The following is a 22,312-nucleotide window of genomic DNA, read 5'->3' on the forward strand; positions in this document are numbered from 1 at the left end:
ATCAGCTGCTTGTGCATTGGCTACGTGGGTGGTGAACGTATTTTAACGATACGCTTACTACGTCCCTAAAATATTCGAGATATATCGAAAAAGGTGGTGTTTGAGGCTATAACATTTGTTTAGGTAAGTGTGTTTAATGGTGTTATTTTGTTTTCACTAGCTACCAGCAACCTACATCTCTATTGTTGTAGTAGTTTATATCAACTTTAATTAACGTTAATCAGTTTAACTAATACATTGTAATAGGCCGTTTACGGCACTTTGTTTGTGTTCGTTACATTGCATTTTTGAGGGGTTCCGTACATGTAACTAAACAGTCTTGTCACCTTCACAGGGACAATGGAGAATTTAGAGGACCGTCTGAAGACAATGGTGAGAACCTTCAGGCGAGAATGCCACCGGGTTCTTGAGTCAGAGAGGACTACCATCCACGGGGCAGATGGAATGTTGATGGTTCTACAGCTGGCCATTGCAGAGGTCAATAAACAGGTAAAACTGGTAACATTTTATGTAGGCCACTTGTCACAGCAAGGGATTCATCAGTTTCTTAGGGCCCCTGCAAGATTGAGAAAGCCCCCAACCTGTGAGCGGATCTGTTAACTTACTGGTTTTCTACAATTTGTGCCATGGGGCAAAGGAAAAAGATGGTTTTACATTGCCATTCTGCAATGGGGCTGTGACTTTGTCATTTTAAAACTAATTTCCTGCTGTTCTACACGTTTTGCCATGAGGCTGAGACTTTTTGTTGTTGCAGTTTTACAGCTGATTTACTGTTCTTAGCATTTTTGACATGACTTATACTGTATTAATATTCTATTGGGGGAGGGCCATGTATATGCTACAATATCAGTACTTGTTGCATTTACAACTTGTCTATCTACTGATTTCAGCTAGTGTATAGCTGTGGATTGACTACATTGTTTGAATGTAATAGTGGCAGTTAATATGAACAAATTATGGAATCATTAATCTAAAGCTGGTTAGTTAACAAAAATACAGTGCAGACATTTTTCACATTCATTATTTTACTCCATCTTATCACAGCACTGGCTAACCATGGTTGACCAACTCCCTGACCAAAATGTCTCTTTATCCCATCAGAAGCTCAATGTCCATTCTGGTATTTATATTCCTAATTATTTGGGGTTTAGGCCCCCCAAGCCTGCGTGGTACGCTGCGTGGTACGCAGTTGACTGTGATCGATACTGCGATCAAAGCCTTAACATTTAATGGCATAACTCCAAAAACGTGTTGTCACTAAGGCAATGAGTTTATCTGCACCCCTATTATAGCCATTTGGGCCTAGTTTCTCCTGATTACATGGTCAGAAGACTCCTATAAAGAAATAATCACATCATTTGTCCCACCCGTGGTCCCACCAGACTGTATGGAAGGATAATTCTCCATGAACTATGCATTCTGATTCCCATCACAGGCAGCAGTCATGGCTTTAAGCCATCTGCTTTTGCTCTCTTCTGACAGGAGAGTGGAGAGTTCAGTGTTGCCCTGAGTGATGTCCTGGTGGCCTGGAAACACTTACTATTAGACAAACTTCACCTGCCCCTTGACAATGACTCTTCCCGACCAGAGAACTATGACATCATCAGGAAAGAATACGACTCCTTTCTGAAGCGCACCAACACTATGGACCTGATTGATATCCACTCTATGTACAAACAGCTGAGGGTTGATCTGGACCCTGAGGAGCCTCTGAGCTCAGTGAGTATTAGGCCTGCTTGAAACTAGGATGATGGACCATGATTGGAAGTTTTAGTCAACTGTTTGATATAGTCTCAAAGGCCAGTTAGGTTAACTGCTAAATCTGTGTTCATGTTGCCAAGGTCCAGCTGTTTCAGTTTCTGTCCAGTAACATGGAGACCTATGAGGTGAGGGATTCCCTGTCCCAGGTCCCCTTGACTCCATCAAGCAAGTCAAAGCCATGCAGCACACAGGTAAGCATGTATGAACATATCAGCATTATACAGGTCATCATAGTGTAAGCAAACTGACTCTATTCTCTCCACTCACATAAGCAAAGGTGGTTTGGCCAGAATATTAAATGTTACATTGGCTCATATTATTGTGAAACCAAGGTACTTGGTTTCACTGTTCCCTCTTGTTTTTCCCAGTCAGCCTGGTAAGACTTTCATTCTCTTAGCTTTTCCAGTCTTTTTCAGGCACTGGAATCTGTCTCACTCTTATTAACAGGAACTTTAAATCATATCACTCAGATTTAAGAGCAAAATGTGAATTAAATGACCAGGCAGCTGTTTATAAAATGCAACAGACATTTTGGGCTAGGACATCTGCTGCTCTCTCCAGGCTGCTGCCCTGTCAACTGTCTGATTTATGAGTGGGTAGAATACGGGTTGCTACTGTAATACTGCCTGGGGATGACGAGGTTTATGAAATGTTGGTTTGGGTTGAAGATGGTGTTCTGACTTTAAATGGTACCGTGTGTGTAGTTTGTGGCATCAGCTGGTGGTTTTAAAGGCTCGTAAATCTCCCAATAGGTAGGAAAGGTGGTGAGGAGGGTCTTCTGCTCCTATCTGGATCAGCTGGTCAACTCCAAGAACGACATGGCCCTAGCGCACACCCTTGACACCCCTGGCAGATCGCTCGGACGTGTAGCTTTTACTGACCTGAAGCGTGAAGCACGGAGCAAGAACATGTCACTCTTCTTGGTAAGAATGACATATTGGCCTCTACTCTTTCCATGTTTGTTTCCAATCATTACACTCATCTATGGGTTTCAGCAATGAATGTTGACGACATGACAATCCTATGGTCTCATGTTAATCATCTATATATTGCAGGCTGTGACATCATTTGTGAGAGCGGTCCAGCTGGGAGGAAAGGGCTATGCCCCTGCTGAGTCTGACCCCCTGAGGAAACATGTTAAAGGCCTGTCAGACTTTGTCCATTTCACAGACAACCTGGAGGAGATATTGGGAGACAACCCTGACCCAAGGTACTCAACCAGCTAGGTTGTATTCATTAGTGCACATCGTAGCAAAATGTTTTGGAATGGAAGATAAAAAACAACCCTTAATGGATAGGCCCATGTACTGTAGTTCTTCCTGGTTTGTCTGTTCTTTTGTTTTGTGCCTAATGAATACCACCCTGCCCTGGCAGACTCCAACTCTGCTTATCCTTGTCATCAAATCCCACCTGCCCATTGCTGTGTACAGATCTGATTTCCCCCTAATGACTTCTGACCCAGGTTCTCATTATAACATGTGAATTACTAAAACATGTTTATCTCTGCGACATCAAAGTAAAATTGACTAAGTCAAAAGATAATATGTTCCTTCCTTGGTTTGATAACTATTATCATCAAACTTACCATTTCCTTGATCACTCATGGCCTTTGTATAATTGCAGATTGATTCAGATTTTCTCCAAGCATTTGGCAGTGCCACAAATGTGGTTAAGAGATTGTTTGGTCATTTGATGAAAACGTGTGGACTGAACTTTGATCTAAAGCAATGGGAGAAGTCCTGTGTCACAACAAGGCCTAATTTCCCCTGAATTTCAGTAGCAACTACAGTGCTAGATGATTGACATCTTGGCACTCAGCTATATAGCGATAGAGTCCATAATATTGGATGTATTGTCCCAGTTCCCTCATAGCAGGGGCCTTCTGGGTGTTTATGACTGAGGATTTTCTCCCTGTTCTGCTGTGGTGCCTCTCTGATGGGACACTGGACTGATCTGATGCCAGAATGGCTCTTTCAACAGCCTGCACCCCTACCTCCCCCTTCACACCCTCAGTGGAGTACTGTATTTCCACACACAAACACCTTCTCTGAAGGGTTCAGGGCCTCTTGTTCAGCTAACATCTGGTATCCCAGATGATTCATTTCCCGAGGCTCACTCCCCTCATAATAGCTGTGTCAGGGATTCTAGCCTGCTCCTTCTCCACCCCAACTTGCCACAGTGTTGACACTTGCTGCTCTTTTCACGCACCCCAATAATGTTGCAGTCACTCCATGGTCAGTGATGCGTAAACCTTTCGACAAAGGGAGCGTCTTTATCAATATTTCTCCTCATGGCCTATAAGTAGGAGGATGCTTGACTTGTCTGCCTAATGGTTTAGATAATTGCAAGCATTTATAATATTTCATGTACACTTGTTTTTTCTTAGTATTGCTGGCGTTTGTCTGGTGACCAGTATCAGGGCAGCTCTGTTGAAGGGGCGGGCCAGTGGAGACATTGTGTACACTGCAGCTGACGAGACCGCCAAGGACCTCAAGGAGCGGATCGCTCAGATCCATCTGTCCCACAGACTGCAGTCGGCTAGTGGGACAGGGATCAGCCCAGCCAGGGTATGATGCCTTTCTGGGCCAACGACTCCAACCACTCTCAGCCTACATGTTCACGTCAATGCCCTTTTTTGTTTGCTCCACATCAATGTCATCTTAACACTATAGTGTTTTGTGTATATCCTCTTCAGCCTAGATACCATGCTATTAACCACGCCACTGCTTATGGAGGTCGGGAGACTGTGAAGGTCCTGATAGCATTGCTGGATGAAGATGCTTTGGCTCCGCCTTGCAGGAACAAGGCAGTCTTACTCTCTGAGGATCAGGCTGTCCTCGGTGGGGGGGAGGGGACCTGCATGCTCACACTGTTCCGGTAAGCCTCATCTCACGCGCTAATCAAAACTTAATAGGCTAATATTGAATAGGTTTTCACAGCCTCTCTAACCTCTAACTCATAAACAGCTGCTTTCAGTCTCTGATTGCTTCTGTGTCCTCAGATCCCCTGAGGTTCCCACTGGCTCCTCTCCAAAACCCCTGCAACACCGTGTCCAGGAGCGACAAGATCAACTCAAACCCAAGGTACACACACAGCTCGCCCACCTCCCACCCTCCAAGTAGGACCAGGAGACCCGAATACAAAACATCGAATCAGATGTCCAAACATTGAAAAATAATGTCTTTATGTCCTATAATTTCTCCCCAGTATTGTATTATTTATTTGCTCAGTTGACGCCCCTCGTCTTAACTGGCTTCTACACGTTCACGTTTGTACAGCTGTGTTTTTGCTCCAAGCGTTAGTCCAGTGGGTTGCTCTGAGTGAGTCTGGGGTATAAAACTACTCCTCTACAATTGGGGGATTCAAACTGGCAACCTCCCAGTGGCATGTTTTGTTATGCTTCTCAACAAGGCTCCACCTTCTTGGTTTGATAAGTAGCTGGTCAGAAGATGCTCCACTCTTCTCTTTTTGTCAATCCCTCTGAGGGTTTGCCTGTTTACTGTGTCATTGTATAGCATCCCTAGATGTTTTCTCTTCATTTTCAGTAGGCCCAGGACAATACCAGTATCACAATTTTTCCATGGCAAAAATTAAAACACAAAGCAGAACTCTTGTCTTTAAAAATAAATATTTTTAAAGGACACAGGTTGTCTACTATAGCTTGGGAAATAAATGTGACTCTGGGTGACAATGTTTGTTGACGTGACTTTGATGTTTTTTTTCTTGCCACGATACTAGTATCGTGTTACTGGTATCGGCCCTATTTATCGGGATGTAAACGGATTGATATAACGAGCGGATGTGGACTGATTCTCAGTCTGTGTGGTGTTTGCACCCTGGAAGGCTGTGGGCTTATCGACTTGCCTCAGTGTACACGTTTGCTGTTTCCACGATGCACTAGTAGACTTGAGACCTGGCGCTAACATGCTGTGCTCGTCAGTAACAAGTATACCGTTCCTCAAAAGCACCCAGTTACATAGCAAATACAACCTGGATGTAGAAACTGCTTGCTCATCTAAAACAATTCGTTTCAGATTTTAAAGGGGCTGGGTCATTCTGTCTCTACATGAAATAGACTGGTTGAACCCCTTTCAAACGTGTGCTAAACACATTTTGTGGAAATGGGCTCCTTTATTTGATTGCGCTAGCAGATGTCACTTTAGCTCTCCACATTCTGGCCATCTTCCTGGAGTGCGCTGTAATGGTCCCTGGGCTGCTCACCGCTTCCTGAACTCGGCAGGCGGAAGCTTTCTGCATCCACTTCACTTTAAAGATGTCATATCTGTCGCCTAACTCGACGAGTAAGGGAAACTTCAATGGTTGTTTCCTGTTGTCTGCTGCATGTCTATCAATCCGGACCCCTGTCCAATAGTGTCCTCATACAATAACGTCAGTCAACTGGCCCATATGCAGATAGTCACATTTAGATTGTTGTGGTTCTTTTTCTCACATGCTTTTGTCTGTTTCAGGCCGAATAAACACGGCAAAACGGTTATAACTCATCAAATGAAGTGCGCTTGAATCAAGATGTCTTGAATTGCATCATTTGGATGAATAGTATGACCCATTGACGTCTGTGATAATTTGATCTCTAACAAGATGCCTTTCAATGCTTTGAAGTATTCCTCTTCCCCATGAAATCCAAGCTGGCTCATAAGAGGATCTGCCATAAGAACACAATGCGTCTGCCAACTTCTCACCTAATATCCTGATCTTGCAGGTGGGCTATTGGCCTTGTGTGCATGCATTCAAAAACAAACCTGAGAACAGAGCAATTGCTTGCACCTGCTGTTCCTTGATGTCTCATCGGGATTTGCTTACCTTGCCTGGCCAGGCCAACCAGTCTATAGAGGTTGTCTTAGGACAGCCTCTGAAGCGCCCCCCCCCCCCACCCCCCCATGTCATCCTCTCCCTGTAATAGAACAAGATGCTGCTGTTTCCAGCTGCTATAATTGGATTAAGTGTGGACTGCATGTCAGGATGTCATGGCAGTCTTCTACCTCCCTGCCTGTTATGTTATGTTCTCCCCTGTCCGTCATTATTTCTGGCGTTAGTGAGGCGTTTTTTATTAGCATGCAACGAGGGTACGTGTACATTTCATGCCTGGTGAACGGAGTTCAATGTTGTTTTAGGTGCTCTTTGAGAAGTTCTTTGAACAGCCTTCTCAGGACTTTGATTTTATTTACCCCCCCCCCCCCCCCCCCTTTGCTGCTTTACAGTCCCACCCAGCTTTGCACACCATTCTTTTTTCTCCACTGGATTCCTCCTTCCCTACTGTGCCTCTCCTGCCGGCCTGGAGGGAGAAATCTTTGAGTCGTGATAATCCCCAGCAGGCCCAGATCAGAGGATAAAGGAGTGGATCGGCCAGGTTTCCCAATAGCGATGGCATTTAGGCATACGAATGTCTTCAACAATGCGTCTTTCCTACAACTGCTAAATATGTTACATGCGTTTCCCAAAACACCATGCAGCACAGTCGTTAAATGCCTCGTTGGAGCATGTCGAGACTGATGGGATGGACACAGCGCTGCTCTTGGATCCGCTTTCTTCATTCAAATATTTTCTTAACTTTTAACTTTTATTAATTATATCACAATACTGACAGATATTACCACCCACTGCTGCAAATATTGACTAATTGTAATGCCTACCCGATAAAAATGTATTTAAATTATTTTCCACATTGCGCATATGATACAGAAGGCTACACATGAAATGTGTTGAGATTATCGAGTAGCCTACAAGTAGAAATGTAAAAATCAACTTTTTCCTTCAAGTCCGAGAAGGATATCCTGCTTTCCCTGTAACTGGTCCAGATCCACGCCTTTTGCGTGAAAAGACGCTGGAAATGAGGGCTGCCGATCGGGGATCCTTCTGAGAATTCAGAGGCGAGCGAGTAAACTCCCAATACCTTCCATTCTTGCTAACGTGCAATGTTTAGAAAACCAAATTGATGACCTAATATTAAAATTGTCCTACCAACGGGACATTAAGATGTTGCAGTTATGTTTCACCGTGACGTGGCTGAATGAAGAAACAGACAATACAGAGCTGGCGGTATTTTCCATGTACCGGCAGAACAGATGCTACCTCTGGTAAGACGAGGGGTGGGTGTGTCTTTGTCAATAACAGCTGGTGAGCGATGTCTAATATTAAATAAGTCTCAAGGTATTGATCTCCTGAAGTATGACCTTGTGATGCGGTGGACTGCATCATATCTATCAAGAGTTATCTACACTACTCAAAAAAATAAAGGAACACTAAAATAACACATCCTAGATCTGAATGAAATATTCTAATTAAATACTTTTTTTCTTTACATAGTTCAATGTGATGACAACAAAATCACACAAATGATCAATGGAAATCAAATTTATCAACCCGTGGAGGTCTGGATTTGGAGTCACACTCAAAATTAAAGTGGAAAACCACACTACAGGCTGATCCAACTTTGAACCGCACCAGCATATGGTCTCACAAGGGGTCTGAGGATCTCATCTCGGTACCTCATGGCAGTCAGGCTACCTCTGGCGAGCACATGGAGGGCTGTGCGGCCCCCCCAAAGAAATGCCACCCCTGCTCTGGCAGTGCTCCTCCTTGCACAAAGGCGGAGGTAGCGGTCCTGCTGCTGCGTTGTTGGTCTCCTGATGTACTGGCCTGTCTCCTGGTAGCGCCTCCATGCTCTGCACACTACGCTGACAGACACAGCAAACCTTCTTGCCACAGCTCGCATTGATGTGCCATCCTGGATGAGCTGCACTACCTGAGCCACTTGTGTGGGTTGTAGACTCCGTCTCATGCTACCACTAGAGTGAAAGCACCGCCTGGATTCAAAAGTGACCAAAACATGAGCCAGGAAGCATAGGAACTGAGAAGTGGTCTGTGGTCCCCACCTGCAGAACCACTCCTTTATTGGGGGTGTCTTGCTAATTGCCTATAATTTCCACCTGTTGTCTATTCCATTTGCACAACAGCATGTGAAATGTATTGTCAATCAGTGTTGCTTCCTAAGTGGACAGTTTGATTTCACTGAAGTGTGATTGACTTGGAGTTACATTGTGGTGTTTAAGTGTTCCCTTTATTTTTTTGAGCAGTGTATATTATTCGTAGCTGTCTCTTTACCAGCTCAAAGCGAAGCTGGCACTAAGACTGCTCTCAACCAACTCAAAAAGGCCATAAGCAAAGATGCTCACCTAGAAGCGATGCTCCTAGTGGCCGTGGACTTTAATGCACGCAAACTTAAATCAATTTAACCACATTTTTACCAGTGTGTCACGTGCAACCAGGGGGAAAAAATCCTAGACCACCTTTACTCCACACACAGAGATGCATGCAAAGCTCTCCCCGCCCTCCATTTGATAAATCTGACTCCTGCTTACAAGCGAACTTTAGCAGGATGGACCAGTGACTCGCTCAATACGGAAGTGGTCTGACGTGGATGTTACACTACAGGACTGTTTTGCTAGCACAGACTGCTGGGATTCATCCAATGGCATTGAGGAATACACCACCTCAGTCATCGGCGTCATCAATCAGTGCATCGACGTTGTCCCCACAGTGACTGTACGTACATATTCCAACCAGAATCCATGGATTACCAGCAACATCCGCCTCGAGCTAAAGGCTAGAGCTGCCACTTTCAAGGCGCGGGAGACTATGCACACTTATAAGAAATCCCACTATTCCCTCAGGTGGACTATCAAACAAGCAAAGCGCCAATACAGGATTAAGATTGAATCCTACTACACCAGCGCTGACACCCGTCGGATGTTGCAGGGCTTAAACTATTTCAGATTACAAAGAAACTCAGACGCGAGCTGCCCAGTGGCGCTCGCAAGCAACACTGAGGCATGCACGAGAGCACCAGCTGTTCTGGATGACTGTGATATAACGCTCTCAGTAGCCGTAAACAAAACCTTTAAACAGATCAACATTCACAAAGCCGCTGGTCCAGACTGATTTCACAGGGCATGTACTCCAAGCATGCTGATACCAACTGTCAAGTGTCTTCACTGGCTTTTCCAACCTCTACCTGACTGAGTCTATTTCCAACATGTTTCAAGCAGACCACCATAGTCCCTGTGTCCAAAGAAGTGACGGTAACCTGCCTAAATGATTACCGCCCCATGGCACCTACATCGGTAACCATGAAGTACTTTGAAAGACTGGTCATGGCTCACACCAACCACGTCCTCCCGGACACTAGACCCGCTCCAATTTGCATACTGCCCCAACAGAGCTACAGATGCAATCTCAATTGCACTCCACACTGCCCTCTCTCACATGGACAAAAAGAACAATGTGAGAATGCTGTTCATTGACCACAGCTCAGCATTCAACACCATAGTGCCTATGAAGCACATCGCTAAGGACTCTGGGACTAAACACCTCCCCTGCAACTGGATCCTCGACTTCTTGACAGGCTGCCCCCAGGTGGTAAGTGTAGGCAACAACACGTCTGCAACGCTGATCCTTAACACGTGGGCCCCTCAGGGGTGTGCTTAGTCCCCACCTGTATTCCCTGTTCACCCACGACTGCATGGCCAAACACGACTCCAACAACAAGTTTGCTGAAGACACAACTGTGGTAGGCCTGATCACTGACAACGATGAGACTGCCTACAGGGAGGTCAGAGAACTGGCAATGTGGTGCCAGGACCACGACCTCTCCCTCAATGTGAGCAAGACAAAGGAGCTGATCGTGGACTACAGGAAAAGGTGAGCCAAACAGGCCCCCATAAACACCGACAGGGCTGTAATGGAGCGGGTCTAGAGTTGCAAGTCCCTTGGTGTCCACTTCACCAACGAACTATCATGGTCCAAACATACCAAGACAGTTGTGAAGAGGGCACAACAAAATTTTCCCGCTCTAGAGACTGGAAAGATTTGGCATGGGTCCCCAGATCCTCAAAAGGTCCTACAGCTGCACCATCGAGCATCCTGACCGGTTGCATCACCGCCTGGTATCGCATCTGACCGTAAGGCGCTACAGAGGGTAGTGCGTACGGCCCAGTACATCACTGTGGCCAAGCTTCCTGCCATCCAGAACCTACAGTTGAAGTCAGTAGTTTACATACACCTTAGCCAAATACATTTAAAACTCCAGTTTTTCACAATTCATGACATTTAATCCTAGTAAATATTCCTTGTCTTAGGTGAGTTAGGATCATCACTTTATTTGAAGAATGTGATAATTCTGACATTTCTTTCCTCACATTCTCAGTAGGTCAGAAGTTTACATACTAATTGAGTGTATTTGGTAGCATTGCCTTTAAAAATAAATCAACTTTGGTCAAACGTTTCGGGTAGCCCTCCACAAGCTTCCCCCCCCAATAGGTTGGGTGCATTTTGGCCCATTCCTCCTGACAGAGCTGGTGTAAATGAGTCAGGTTTGTAGGCCTCCTTCCTCACACACTTTTTCAGTTCTGCCCACATTTTCTATGGAATTGAGGTCAGGGCTTTGATGGCCACTCCAATACCTTGAATTTGTTGTCCTTAAGCCATTTTGCCACAACTTTGGAAGTATGCTTGGGGTCATTGTCCATTTGGAAGACCCATTTGTGACCAAGCTTTAACTTCCTGACTGATATCTTGAGATATTGCTTCAATATATCCACATTTTCCTCATGATGCCATGTCTTTTGATGTGCACCCGTCCCTCCTGCAGCAAAGCACCCCCACAACATGATGCTGCCACCCCTGTGCTTTACGGTTGGGATGGTGTTCTTCAGCTTGCAAGCATCCCTTTTTCCTCCAAACATAACAATGGTCATTATGGCCAAACAGTTCTATTTTTGTTTCATCAGACCAGAGGACATTTCTCCAGTCTTTGTCCCCAAGTGCAGTTGCAAACTGTCTGGCTTTTTTTATGGTGGTTTTGGAGCTGTGGCTTCTTCCTTGCTGAGCGGCCTTTCCGGTTGTCGATATAGGGTTCTTTGTTTTACTGTGGATATAGATACTTTTGTACCGGTTTCCACCAGCATCTTCACAAGGTCCAGGCATTTTTGGACACCGATTATGGCCGATTTACTTTGCACTCTCCGAGGAGACTGCATGGCAGGCTAACTACTTGTTATGCGAGTGCAGCAACGAGCCAAGGTAAGTTGCTAGCTAGCATTAAACTTATCTTATAAGTTTGGTTTTTATATAAACTAGTAATTATGTTAAGATTATTATCTAGCTTGTTCTTCGCCAAACGGGTGACGATTTTAACAAGCGTATTTGTGAAAAAAGCTCTTGTCGTTGCACCACTGTGAACCTAAGCATAAACAACGATGCCTTTCTTAAAATCAATACACAAGCATATATTGCCTGCTAACTTGCATTTCTTTTAACTAGGGAAATTGTCACTTCTCTTGTTCTGTGCAAGCAGAGTCAGGTTATATGCAACAGTTTGGGTTGCCTGGCTCGTTGCGAACTAGGTGAAGACCATTTCCTCCTAACAAAGACCCTAATTAATTTGCCAGAATTGTACATAATTATGACATAACATTGGAGGTTGTGCAATGTAATAGCAATATTTAGACTTAGGGATGCCACCTGGAACCGTTCCGTATTTCACTGGAAGAATAAATGTTTTCGAAGTATAGTCTCCATATTTGACCATATTAATGACCTAAGGCTTTTATTTCTGTTATTATAATTAAGTCTGTGATAGCGCAGTCTGACTGAGCGGTGGTAGGCAGCAGGCTCTTAAGCGTTCATTCAAACAGCACTTTCCTGCATTTGCCAGCAGCTCTTCGCTGTGCTTCAAGCATTGTGCTGTTTATGACTTCAAGCCTATCAACTCCTGAGATTAAGCTGACAATACTATAGTGCCTATAAGAACATACAATAGTCAAAGGTATATGAAATACAAATGGTATAGAGAGAAATAGTCCTATAATGACTACAACCTGCTTCTTACCTGGGAATATTGAAGTCTCATGTTAGAAGGAACCACCAGCTTTCATATGTTCTGAGCAAGGAACTTAAACGTTAGCTTTTTTACATGGCAAAATTGCACTTCTCCAACACTGTTTTTGCATTATCTAAACCAAATTGAACATGTTTCATTATTTATTTGAGGCTAAATTGTTTTTATTGATGTATTAAGTTAAAATAAGGTAATTCGGTATTGTTCTAATTGTCATTATTACAAATGTATAATCGTCCGATTTTTAATTGGTATCGGCTTTTTTTGATCATCCTATCAGCGTTGAAAAATCAATCGGTCGTCCTCTAATCTGAAGCTTCTAAAGCCATGACATTTTCTGGAATTTTCCAAGCTTTTTAAAGGCAGTCAATTTAGTGTATGTAAACTTCTGACCCACTGGAATTCTGTCTGTGTAAACAATTGTTGTAATAATGACTTGTCATGCACAAAGGAGATGTCCTAACCGACTGGCAAACTATAGTTCGTTAACAATAAATTTGTGTATATAGCCTCGTTGTTTTTTATTTCGGCCTACTTGGTAGTTTTTTTTTTCTTGCTCTGCACTGTTGATTAAGGACTTGTGAAGTCTACGCTTGTTGTATTCGGCACATGTGGCAAGTAACGTTTGATTTGAAATAACATTTATATTTCAATGTTGTCATCTCTTTTCATTTGTAGCATATTTTTATACATGGTGTGTCAATTGCAAAGACAACTTTGTATTTTTATCGGTGGTCAAACGGATAAACCGTGTTTGTTTAGCGGGGGATCTGTATATAAAGTGATGCAGGAGGGCAAAAAGCATGACACATTTAGCTGTTCTGAGTGTGAGGCAGGCATTAGATTACGGACATTTTCAATTGTGGCCTCTTCAAGTGCAATGTTAACGAGGGAGATTTTAACGCTGTCCCTACGACTGTTTTATCAAGGCCAATTTCTGTTAAGAAGCTTTTGAGAAACCGGTCCCTGATCCCTGTACGTGGTTTGATGTTAACGGGGTAACTTTCAACTTGGGATAGCCAGTTCCATTGGCAATTTTAGCATGTATATCTTGGTGGTGCAAACTACCCCAATTGTTTTGCATGCTAGCAAAGCCCCTACACAACACTTAACAATGCATCAATTGCACTATAACTGACAAATGGTGCCCACAAACTGTTAGGGCCTACATAACTTCCCCAACAGCAGAGCTTTCTTTTCAGCACTATTGAGTTAATCCTTACCACTGCTACACCTGACTTTCAGTCGAGCCTTGTCTGGCAGTGAAACTGTTTCAGCCTCATTTACTGCCTTTAAAAAAAAAAAAACCTGACTTAAACAAATGTGGTTTCTACTGACATCTGAGATGTACAAACTATGGCATAAGGGAATGATGAGCGGATGAGGCAATCCATAATTTTGATTAAGACATTAATGAACAAGTTAAGACTGTAGTCTTTCAGCGCTTTAAAAAAAATGTATGACAGAATTCAGAACATGGGCAATTCTTACAGTATTTGTCTTGAAGTCGCAGATTTCTGAGTTTAGTTTTGAACACAGCAGAAGTCATGCTGGATTGACAGCATGGCCAATGTATTAAACCTCTTCTGGCCCATGATGTTGCAGGTGCATGTTTATCCTTTTAAACTTGGAAAAGGTACCCAGACTTGGACCACACCCCCTCTCCTTTGAATAGCAGGCTAGTGATTGCTTTTCAGCATTTGCCGTTAGCCATTGATTTATTGAAAAGAAAATTCCACACCACTTATTGTTGAACTTACAATTTCCTACATGGGGGATGCTGATGGCATTTACCTGTATGGTTGAGGATCTCCATATTGCAAATGTACGGCCCCTTACTAGATGTCCGAGTGTATTATTAAAATCGTCCGACGGCCTCAGGTCGTGCCCCACGGCCAGATCTTCCGGGAAGTCCTCAAATAGTCTCTCGGACATTTTGGTTTCCCTTTTATTTTAAATAAAATGTCAACTTTTTGGTCATTTTTTCCATTGTGCTGGAATATTGCTCCAGGTGGCGACTGGCTGCTTATTGCAAATGCACAAAACCTCACAAAACGGACATGGCCGTTTCTCCTAATTGGAAAAGATTTTGAAGACAATTCGGTGAGCACAGGTTTGGCAAAATGGGCTTTTATCCCAGAAACAAGATGGTGTAGAGGCCTCAATGCTTCAAGGCCCATTTTCTGGGATTAAAGGTCAAAAAAAGTAATGCAGCACTAAGTTGTGGCGTGTTCAGACAAATCTGTCAAGGCAATAGTTACCTGTGTTCGACCCGTCAGACCTAGAGCTCTGAAACTTTATACTTTCTAGAGCTTAAGTTGATAGTGCACGGTGAGTTATGTGGCTCTAGAAGGTTCTCAGGCTGAGAAACAGCCTTGTCCATTTGCAATGACTTCAATTCATTTTGAACATTGCAAAAATAACGACATTTAGAAAAGTCCCGGAATCGCAAGACTAGGTGCATTGAAACCGCCTCGGCCCATAGACGGACCCTAAAGTTTCTGTCCGATAGGTCTTTCTGGGACCCCGTAGCAATGCCTGGAAAAAGTTCATTCTGAACACTGTCGCTGCTCTGGCTCCGAATGACCTATTGAGCCGAAATCCAGGATCCACTCAGCTAGGCCTACACATGTCAGAACTGGACCTGCAGCTAGAACTTAACTACGTGTTTTAATGTTATTATTATGGTTTAAACAGAAGGCGCTGTGAATTTTGGGCCTGCTCTGAAATGTGAAAGTTGGTTTCTAAACGTGTTGGACAAAGTGGGTTTGGTGTCCGAATGATATCTTATTGACTGTTTGCTGCAGACTTGATGGCTGACTTTTGTCCGTGTGCTATAAGTTTAAACAGTGATGAACCATCACCAAATGGACTGCCTGAACTCAACACTAACGAGCGAAGGAGAGTAACCACTATCGCTGCCCGGCCATCCAGAGTTCAACAGGCCAGTCAATTGGGCATTTCTGCAGTATATTAGAGCATGGTAAATGCCTGTTGTCAGACATTTCAAATGGACAGCCGTGCACCTGGTAATCTGAACCGATTACTAGGAGCATTTTTAATATGGCTTCAGGGGGGTGCTTGAGGTCCATGGCTGGGTAAGGAGTACCGAAAACAAAACGTTCATTTCAGTGAAATGCGGAACCGTTCGGTATTTTATCTAACTGGTGGCATCCCGAAGTCTAAATATTCTTGTTACATTGCACAACCTTCAATGTTATTTCCTTATTACGTCAGGATGCCCAAACTGTTGCATATACCCTGACTCTGCATGCAATGAACGCAAGAGAAATGACACTCACCTGTTTAATATTGCCTACTAACCTGGATTTCTTTTAGCTAAATATGCAGGTTTAAATAGATTTCCTTCTGTTTATTGATTTGAAAGGCATTGGTGTTTATGATTAGGTAGTCGTCCAACGATTGTGCTTTTTTTCTTTTCGCAAATGCGCTTCTGTCATCCCCCAGTGTTGCATCAATTATTTGCAGCGCTGGACACACTAGATAAACAAACAAGTAATATCATCAACCATGTGTAGTCATAACTAGTGATTATGATTCTTTTTTATAAGAAGTTGAATGCTTGCTAGCAACTTACCTTGGCTTCTACTGCATTCGCGTAACAGGCAGGCTCCTTGTGGAGTGCAATGAGGGGCAGGTGGTTAGAGCATTGGACTAGCGTTGGACTAGTAAGGTTACAAGATTGGATTCCCCCGAGCTGACAAGGTGAGAACCTGTCGTTCTGCCCCTGAACAAGGCAGTTAACCCACCGTTCCTAGGCAGTCATTGAAAATAAGAGTTCTTAATTAACTGACTTGCCTAGTTAAATTTAAAAAACGGTGCCCAAAAATACGGATTTTCCGATTGTTATAACTTGAAATCGGCCCTAATTAATCGGTCGACCTTCTCTCATTGCACCAACAAGCGATGGGGAGGAACCATTATCTTGCTGCTCGTCCATCCCAAGTTCAATGAGCCTGTCAATTTGGGCATTTCTGCAGAATATTAGACCATGTCCAATTCGTGATGATAAATGCCCATTGTAGGACATTGCAAATGAACACTTTGTTTGTCCATTTCCAATGTATTTAATGAGGGATTATCCCATCACCAAATGGACAGGCTGAAATCCACATCAATGAGAAATTAATACTTCCTCTGCTCAAACATGACAAATATACCTTCTAGGTTGATTCAGGGCTTAATATATACACTGCTCAAAAAAATAAAGGGAACACTAAAATAACACACATCCTAGATCTGAATTAATGAAATATTCTTATTAAATACTTTTTTTCTTCACATAGTTGAATGTGCTGACAACAATCACACAAATTATCAATGGAAATCAAATGTATCAACCCATGGAGGTCTGGATTTGGAGTCACACTCAAAATTTAAAGTGGAAAACCACACTACAGGCTGATCCAACGTTGATGTAATGTTCTTAAAACAAGTCAAAATGAGGCTCAGTAGTGTGTGTGTGGCCTCCACGTGCCTGTATGACCTCCCTACACCGCCTGCGCATGCGCCTGATGAGGTGGCGGATGATCTCCCAGACCTGGACTCAAGCATCCGTCAACTCCAGGACATTCTGTGGCGTTGGTGGATGGAGCGAGACATGATGTGCTCAATTGGAGTCAGGTCTGGGGAACGGGCTGTGTGGGGCCCCCCCAAAGAAATGCCACCCCACACCATGACTGACCCACCGCCAAACCGGTCATGCTGGAGGATGTTGCAGGTAGCAGAACGTTCTCCACGGCGTCTCCAGACTGTCACGTGCTCAGTGTGTACCTGCTTTCATCTGTGAAGAGCACAGGGCGCCAATGAAGAAATTTGCCAATCTTGGTGTTCTCTGGCAAATGCCAAACGTCCTGCACGGTGTTGGGCTGTAAGCACAATCCCCACCTGTGGACGTCGGACCCTCATACCACCCTCACGGAGTCTGTTTCTGACCGTTTGAGCAGACACATGCACATTTGTGGCCTGCTGGAGGTCATTTTTCAGGGCTCTGGCAGTGCTCCTCCTTGCACAAAGGCGGAGGTAGCGCTGCTGGGTTATTGCCCTCCTACGGCCTCCTCCACGTCTCCTGATGTACTGGCCTGTCTCCTGGTAGCGCCTCCATGTTCTGCACACTGCTGACAGACACAGCAAACCTTCTTGCCACAGCTCGCATTGATGTGCCATCCTGGATGAGCTGCACTACCTGAGCCACTTGTGTGGGTTGTAGACTCCGTCTCATGATACCACTAGAGTGAAAGCACCGCCAGCATTCAAAAGTGACAAACATCAGCCAGGAAGCATAGGAACTGAGAAGTGGTCTGTGGTCCCCACCTGCAGAACCACTCCTTTTTATTGGGGGTGTCTTGCTAATTGCCTATAATTTCCACCTGTTGTCCATTCCAATTATTGTCAGTGTTGCTTCCTAAGTGGACAGTTTGATTTCACGGAAGTGTGATTGACTTGGAGTTACATTGTGGTGTTTAAGTGTTCCCTTTATTTTTTTGAGCAGTGTATATTAGTACACACACCTCAATTGGACATTTCTCATGCCATTTGGCCAAGTTCACTGATCATATATTGCAAATGGACAAAATCATAGGCCTTATGGACGAACACAATAAAATAAGAGGAATGTATGTTTATACGGTTATGTGTATATATGTGTGTGTTTAATTATACAACTTTCTTTCTCCATTTCACCCTTTGTCTTGAGTTTGACTATTTGCCAAATGAAAATCTACAGTGGAGCGCAGTCACCATTTTAGGGATATGACACTAGGCACTTGCCGTATGGTTTTGATCAACTGCTGTCCATTTGAGTGGTATTTGCGATTGTGTATGGTTTGCCCAATGCCAATAAGTTGCCATTCATTTTTGTCAATTCCATGGGGGTCTTCCCTTTCTAAATGCACTGTGAACATTACATTGGTAAGTTATTCAGACCCCTTGGCTTTTTCCACATTTTGTTACGTTTCAGCCTTATTCTAAAATGGATGATATTGTTCCCCTCTCAATTTAAACAATATCCCATAATGACATAAAGTTAAAGTTTGAACACTTTTGGCACGTTGTGTGTGTGTGTGTGTGTGTGTATGTGTATGTATGTATGTATATCACTGCAAATATCACATTTTACATAAGTATTCAGACCCTCTAAGTACTTTGGAGCACCTTTTGCAGTGATTACAGCCTCAAGTCTTCTTGGGTATGATGCTACAAGATTGATACATCTGTATTTGGAGTTTATCCCATTTTTCTCTGCAGATCCTCTCAAACTGTCAGGTTGGAGGGTGAGCGTCGCTGCACAGCTAATTTCAGGTCTCCAAAGATGTTCGATCGGCTTCAAGTCCGGCCTCTGGCTGGGCCACTCAAGGACATTCAGAGACTTGTCACGAAGCCACTTCTGTACTTTGCTCTGTTCATCTTTCCCTCAATCCTGACTAGTCTGCCAGTCCCTGCCGCTGAAAACATCCCCACAGCAGGATGCCATCACCATGCTTCACCGTATGGATTGTGACCGGTTTCCTCCAGATGTGATACTTGGAATTCAGTCCAAAGAGTTCAATCTGTTTCATCAGACCAGAGAATCTTGTGGTCTAAGTTTTTTTTTTTTTTTTTTTTTTTTAGGTGCCTTCTGGCAAACTCTAAGCGTGCTGTCATGTGTCCTTTTAAAAAAAAAATGTAATTTGAATATTAAACAGTGGTTTGTCTGGCCACTCTACCGTAAAGGCCTGATTTGCAGTGCTGCAGAGATTGTCTCCACAGAGGAACTCTCTCTGTCAGCGTGACCATCAGCTTCTTGGTTACCTCCCTGACCAAGACCTTTCTCCCCTGATTGCTCAGTTTGGTGGTTCCAAACTTCTTCAAATTTAAGAAGGATAGAGGCCACTGTTCTTGCACCTCCAATGTTTCGATACCCTTCCCCACATTTGTGCCTTGACACAATGCTGCCTCTGAGCTCTATGGACAATTCCTTCAACCTCATGGCTTGTTTTTTGCTCTGACGTGCCCTGTCAACTGTGGTACCTTAAATAGGGGTGTGTGTCTCCAAATCCTGACCAATCAATTGAATTTACCACAGGTGATCTATGGAAACAGGATGCACTTGAGCTCAATGTTGAGTCTGAGAAGGGTCTGAATTTTTTTTTTTTTTTAAATCTAATTTGCAAACAACATTTCTAAACCTGTATTTGCTTTGTCAAAATGTGGGAAAGGGGTCTTAAGGCACTGTATGGCCGATGAGCACCGATACGTTATCTTATGACAATTTAAAAGAATTTGCCAGTAGCTTGTTGACATGATGCCTGCCTGCTAGCTAAGATTTTGAAAGTATGATAATGACATGATCAGTACAATCAAAGCTACGGTTGTTATGTCACTATCTGTGGCCAATTAACTTGAGCCTTCTTAGATGGGCACTTCTAAAATAAATCTATGGCAGCACCCAAGGTGCTTGAATTTGAGCTCTCCTTGTAGATTTTGCGGTGGCATAGTGTCCCCATGAGTGACAGAACACTGAGCCTATCACAGCGCAACTAGAGAAGATTGGCTTTCCTACACTGCAGCCAATGTGAAAAACATTTAAACATGTTTACCCTGGCAAGGCTGCCGGCCCAGACTGCATCCCTAGCCGCGTCATCAGAGCATGCGCAGACGAGCTGGCTGGTGTGTTTACGGACATGCTTCAAGAGGGCCACCATTGTTCCTGTTCCCAAGAAAGCTATTGCCCCATAGCACTCACTTCCGTCAAGTGCTTTGAGATGAGGCAAGGATCATATCACCTCCACCCTAGACCCACTCCAATTTGTTTACCACCCCAATAGGTCCGCAGACGCAATCACACTGCACACTACCCTAACCCATCTGGACAAGAGGAATACCTGTGTAAGAATGCTGTTCGTCGACTACAGCTCAGTATTTAATACCATAGTACCCTTCAAGCTCATCATTAAGCTTGGGGCCCTGGGTCTTGACCCCGCCCTGTGCAACTGGGTCCTTGACTTCCTGATGGGCCTCCCCCAGGTGGTGAGGGTAGGAAACATCTCCACCCCGCTGATATTCAACACGGGCCCCACAAGGGTGCGTTCTCAGCCCTCTCCTGTACTCCCTGTTCACCCATGACTGCGTGGCCATGCAAGCCTCCAACTCAATCATCAAATTTGCAGACGACACTAGAGGAGGTGAGGGCCCTTGGAGTGTGGTGTCAGGAAAATAACCTCTCACTCAATGTCAACAAAACAAAGGAGATTGTGGACTTCAGGAAACAAGAGGGCGCACCCCCTATCCCACATCGACGGGACAGTAGTGAAGGTGGAAAGTTCCTCGGCGTACACATCACGGACAAACTGAAATGGCCGACCCACACAGACAGTGTGGAGAAGAAATTTGGCTTGCCACCAAAAACACAAACTTTTACAGATGCACAATCGAGAGCATCCTGTCGGGCTGTATCACGGCCTGGTATGGCAACTACTCCGCCCAGAACCATAAGGCTCTCCAGAGGGTAGTGAGGTCTGCACAACTCATCACCGGGGGCAAACTACCTGCCCTCCAGGACAGCTACACCACCCGATGTCACAGGAAGGCCATAAATATCATCAAGGACAACAACCACCCGAGCCACTGCCTGTTCACCTCGCTATCATCCAGAAGGCGAGGTCGGTACAGGTGCATTAAAGCTGGGATCGAGAGACCGACAAGGTCATCAGACTGTTAAACAGACATCACTAACAATGAGTGGCTGCTGACAACATACTGACTCAAATCACTAGCCACTTTTAACAATGCCACTTTTATATAATGTTTACATACCCTAGATTACTCTCCTCATGTGTGAACAGTGGGGCAAAAAAGTATTTAGTCAGCAACCAATTGTGCAAGTTCTCCCACTAAAAAATATGAGGCATGTAATTTGTATCATAGGTATACTTCAAATATGACAGACAATGAGGAAAAAATTCCAGAAAATCACATTGTAGGATTTTTAATTTATTTATTTGCAAATTATGGTGGAAAATAAGTATTTGGTCACCTACAAACAAGCAAGATTTCTGGCTCTCACAGACCTTCTTTAAGAGGCTCTCCTGTCCTCCACTTGTTACCTGTATTAATGGCACCTGTTTGAACTTGTTATCAGTATAAAAGACACCTATCCACAACCTCAAACAGTCACACTCCAAACTCCACTATGGCCAAGACCAAAGAGCTGTCAAAGGACACCAGAAACAAAATTGTAGACCTGTACCAGTCTGGGAAGACTGAATCTGCAATAGGTAAGCAGCTTGGTTTGAAGAAATCAACTGTGGGAGCAATTATTAGAAAATGGAAGACATACAAGACCACTAATAATCTCCCTCGATCTGGGGCTCCACGCAAGATCTCACCCCGTGGGGTCAAAATGATCACAAGAACGGTGAGCAAAAATCCCAGAACCACACAGGGGGACCTAGTGAATGACCTGCAGAGAGCTGGGACCAGAAGTAACAAAGCCTACCATCAGTAACACACTACGCCGCCAGGGACTCAAATCCTGCAGTGCCAGACGTGTCCCCCTGCTTAAGCCAGTACATGTCCAGGCCCATCTGAAGTTTGCTAGAGAGCATTTGGATGATCCAGAAGAAGATTGGGAGAATA

At 44.1% G+C, this 22,312-nt stretch overlaps 1 protein-coding gene across 2 annotated transcripts in view; it reads left to right on the plus strand.

Annotated features, from left to right (window-relative positions):
* The window catches only part of parpbp (PARP1 binding protein), a 27,196-nt gene continuing 4,884 nt past the window's right edge, over positions 1 to 22,312 (plus strand). For both annotated transcript variants that reach the window (XM_020490961.2, XM_020490962.2), the window contains exons 1-9: positions 1 to 123; positions 335 to 489; positions 1,483 to 1,719; positions 1,842 to 1,952; positions 2,514 to 2,684; positions 2,817 to 2,971; positions 4,148 to 4,328; positions 4,457 to 4,638; positions 4,763 to 4,844. In XM_020490961.2, coding sequence (XP_020346550.1) covers positions 340 to 489; positions 1,483 to 1,719; positions 1,842 to 1,952; positions 2,514 to 2,684; positions 2,817 to 2,971; positions 4,148 to 4,328; positions 4,457 to 4,638; positions 4,763 to 4,844 — 1,269 coding nt within the window. In that variant the 5' untranslated portion in view covers positions 1 to 123; positions 335 to 339. The remainder of the gene's footprint in view (positions 124 to 334; positions 490 to 1,482; positions 1,720 to 1,841; positions 1,953 to 2,513; positions 2,685 to 2,816; positions 2,972 to 4,147; positions 4,329 to 4,456; positions 4,639 to 4,762; positions 4,845 to 22,312) is intronic.

The sequence above is a fragment of the Oncorhynchus kisutch genome, linkage group LG19 (genome assembly GCF_002021735.2).
Source record: "Oncorhynchus kisutch isolate 150728-3 linkage group LG19, Okis_V2, whole genome shotgun sequence".
Classification (NCBI taxonomy): domain Eukaryota; kingdom Metazoa; phylum Chordata; class Actinopteri; order Salmoniformes; family Salmonidae; genus Oncorhynchus; species Oncorhynchus kisutch.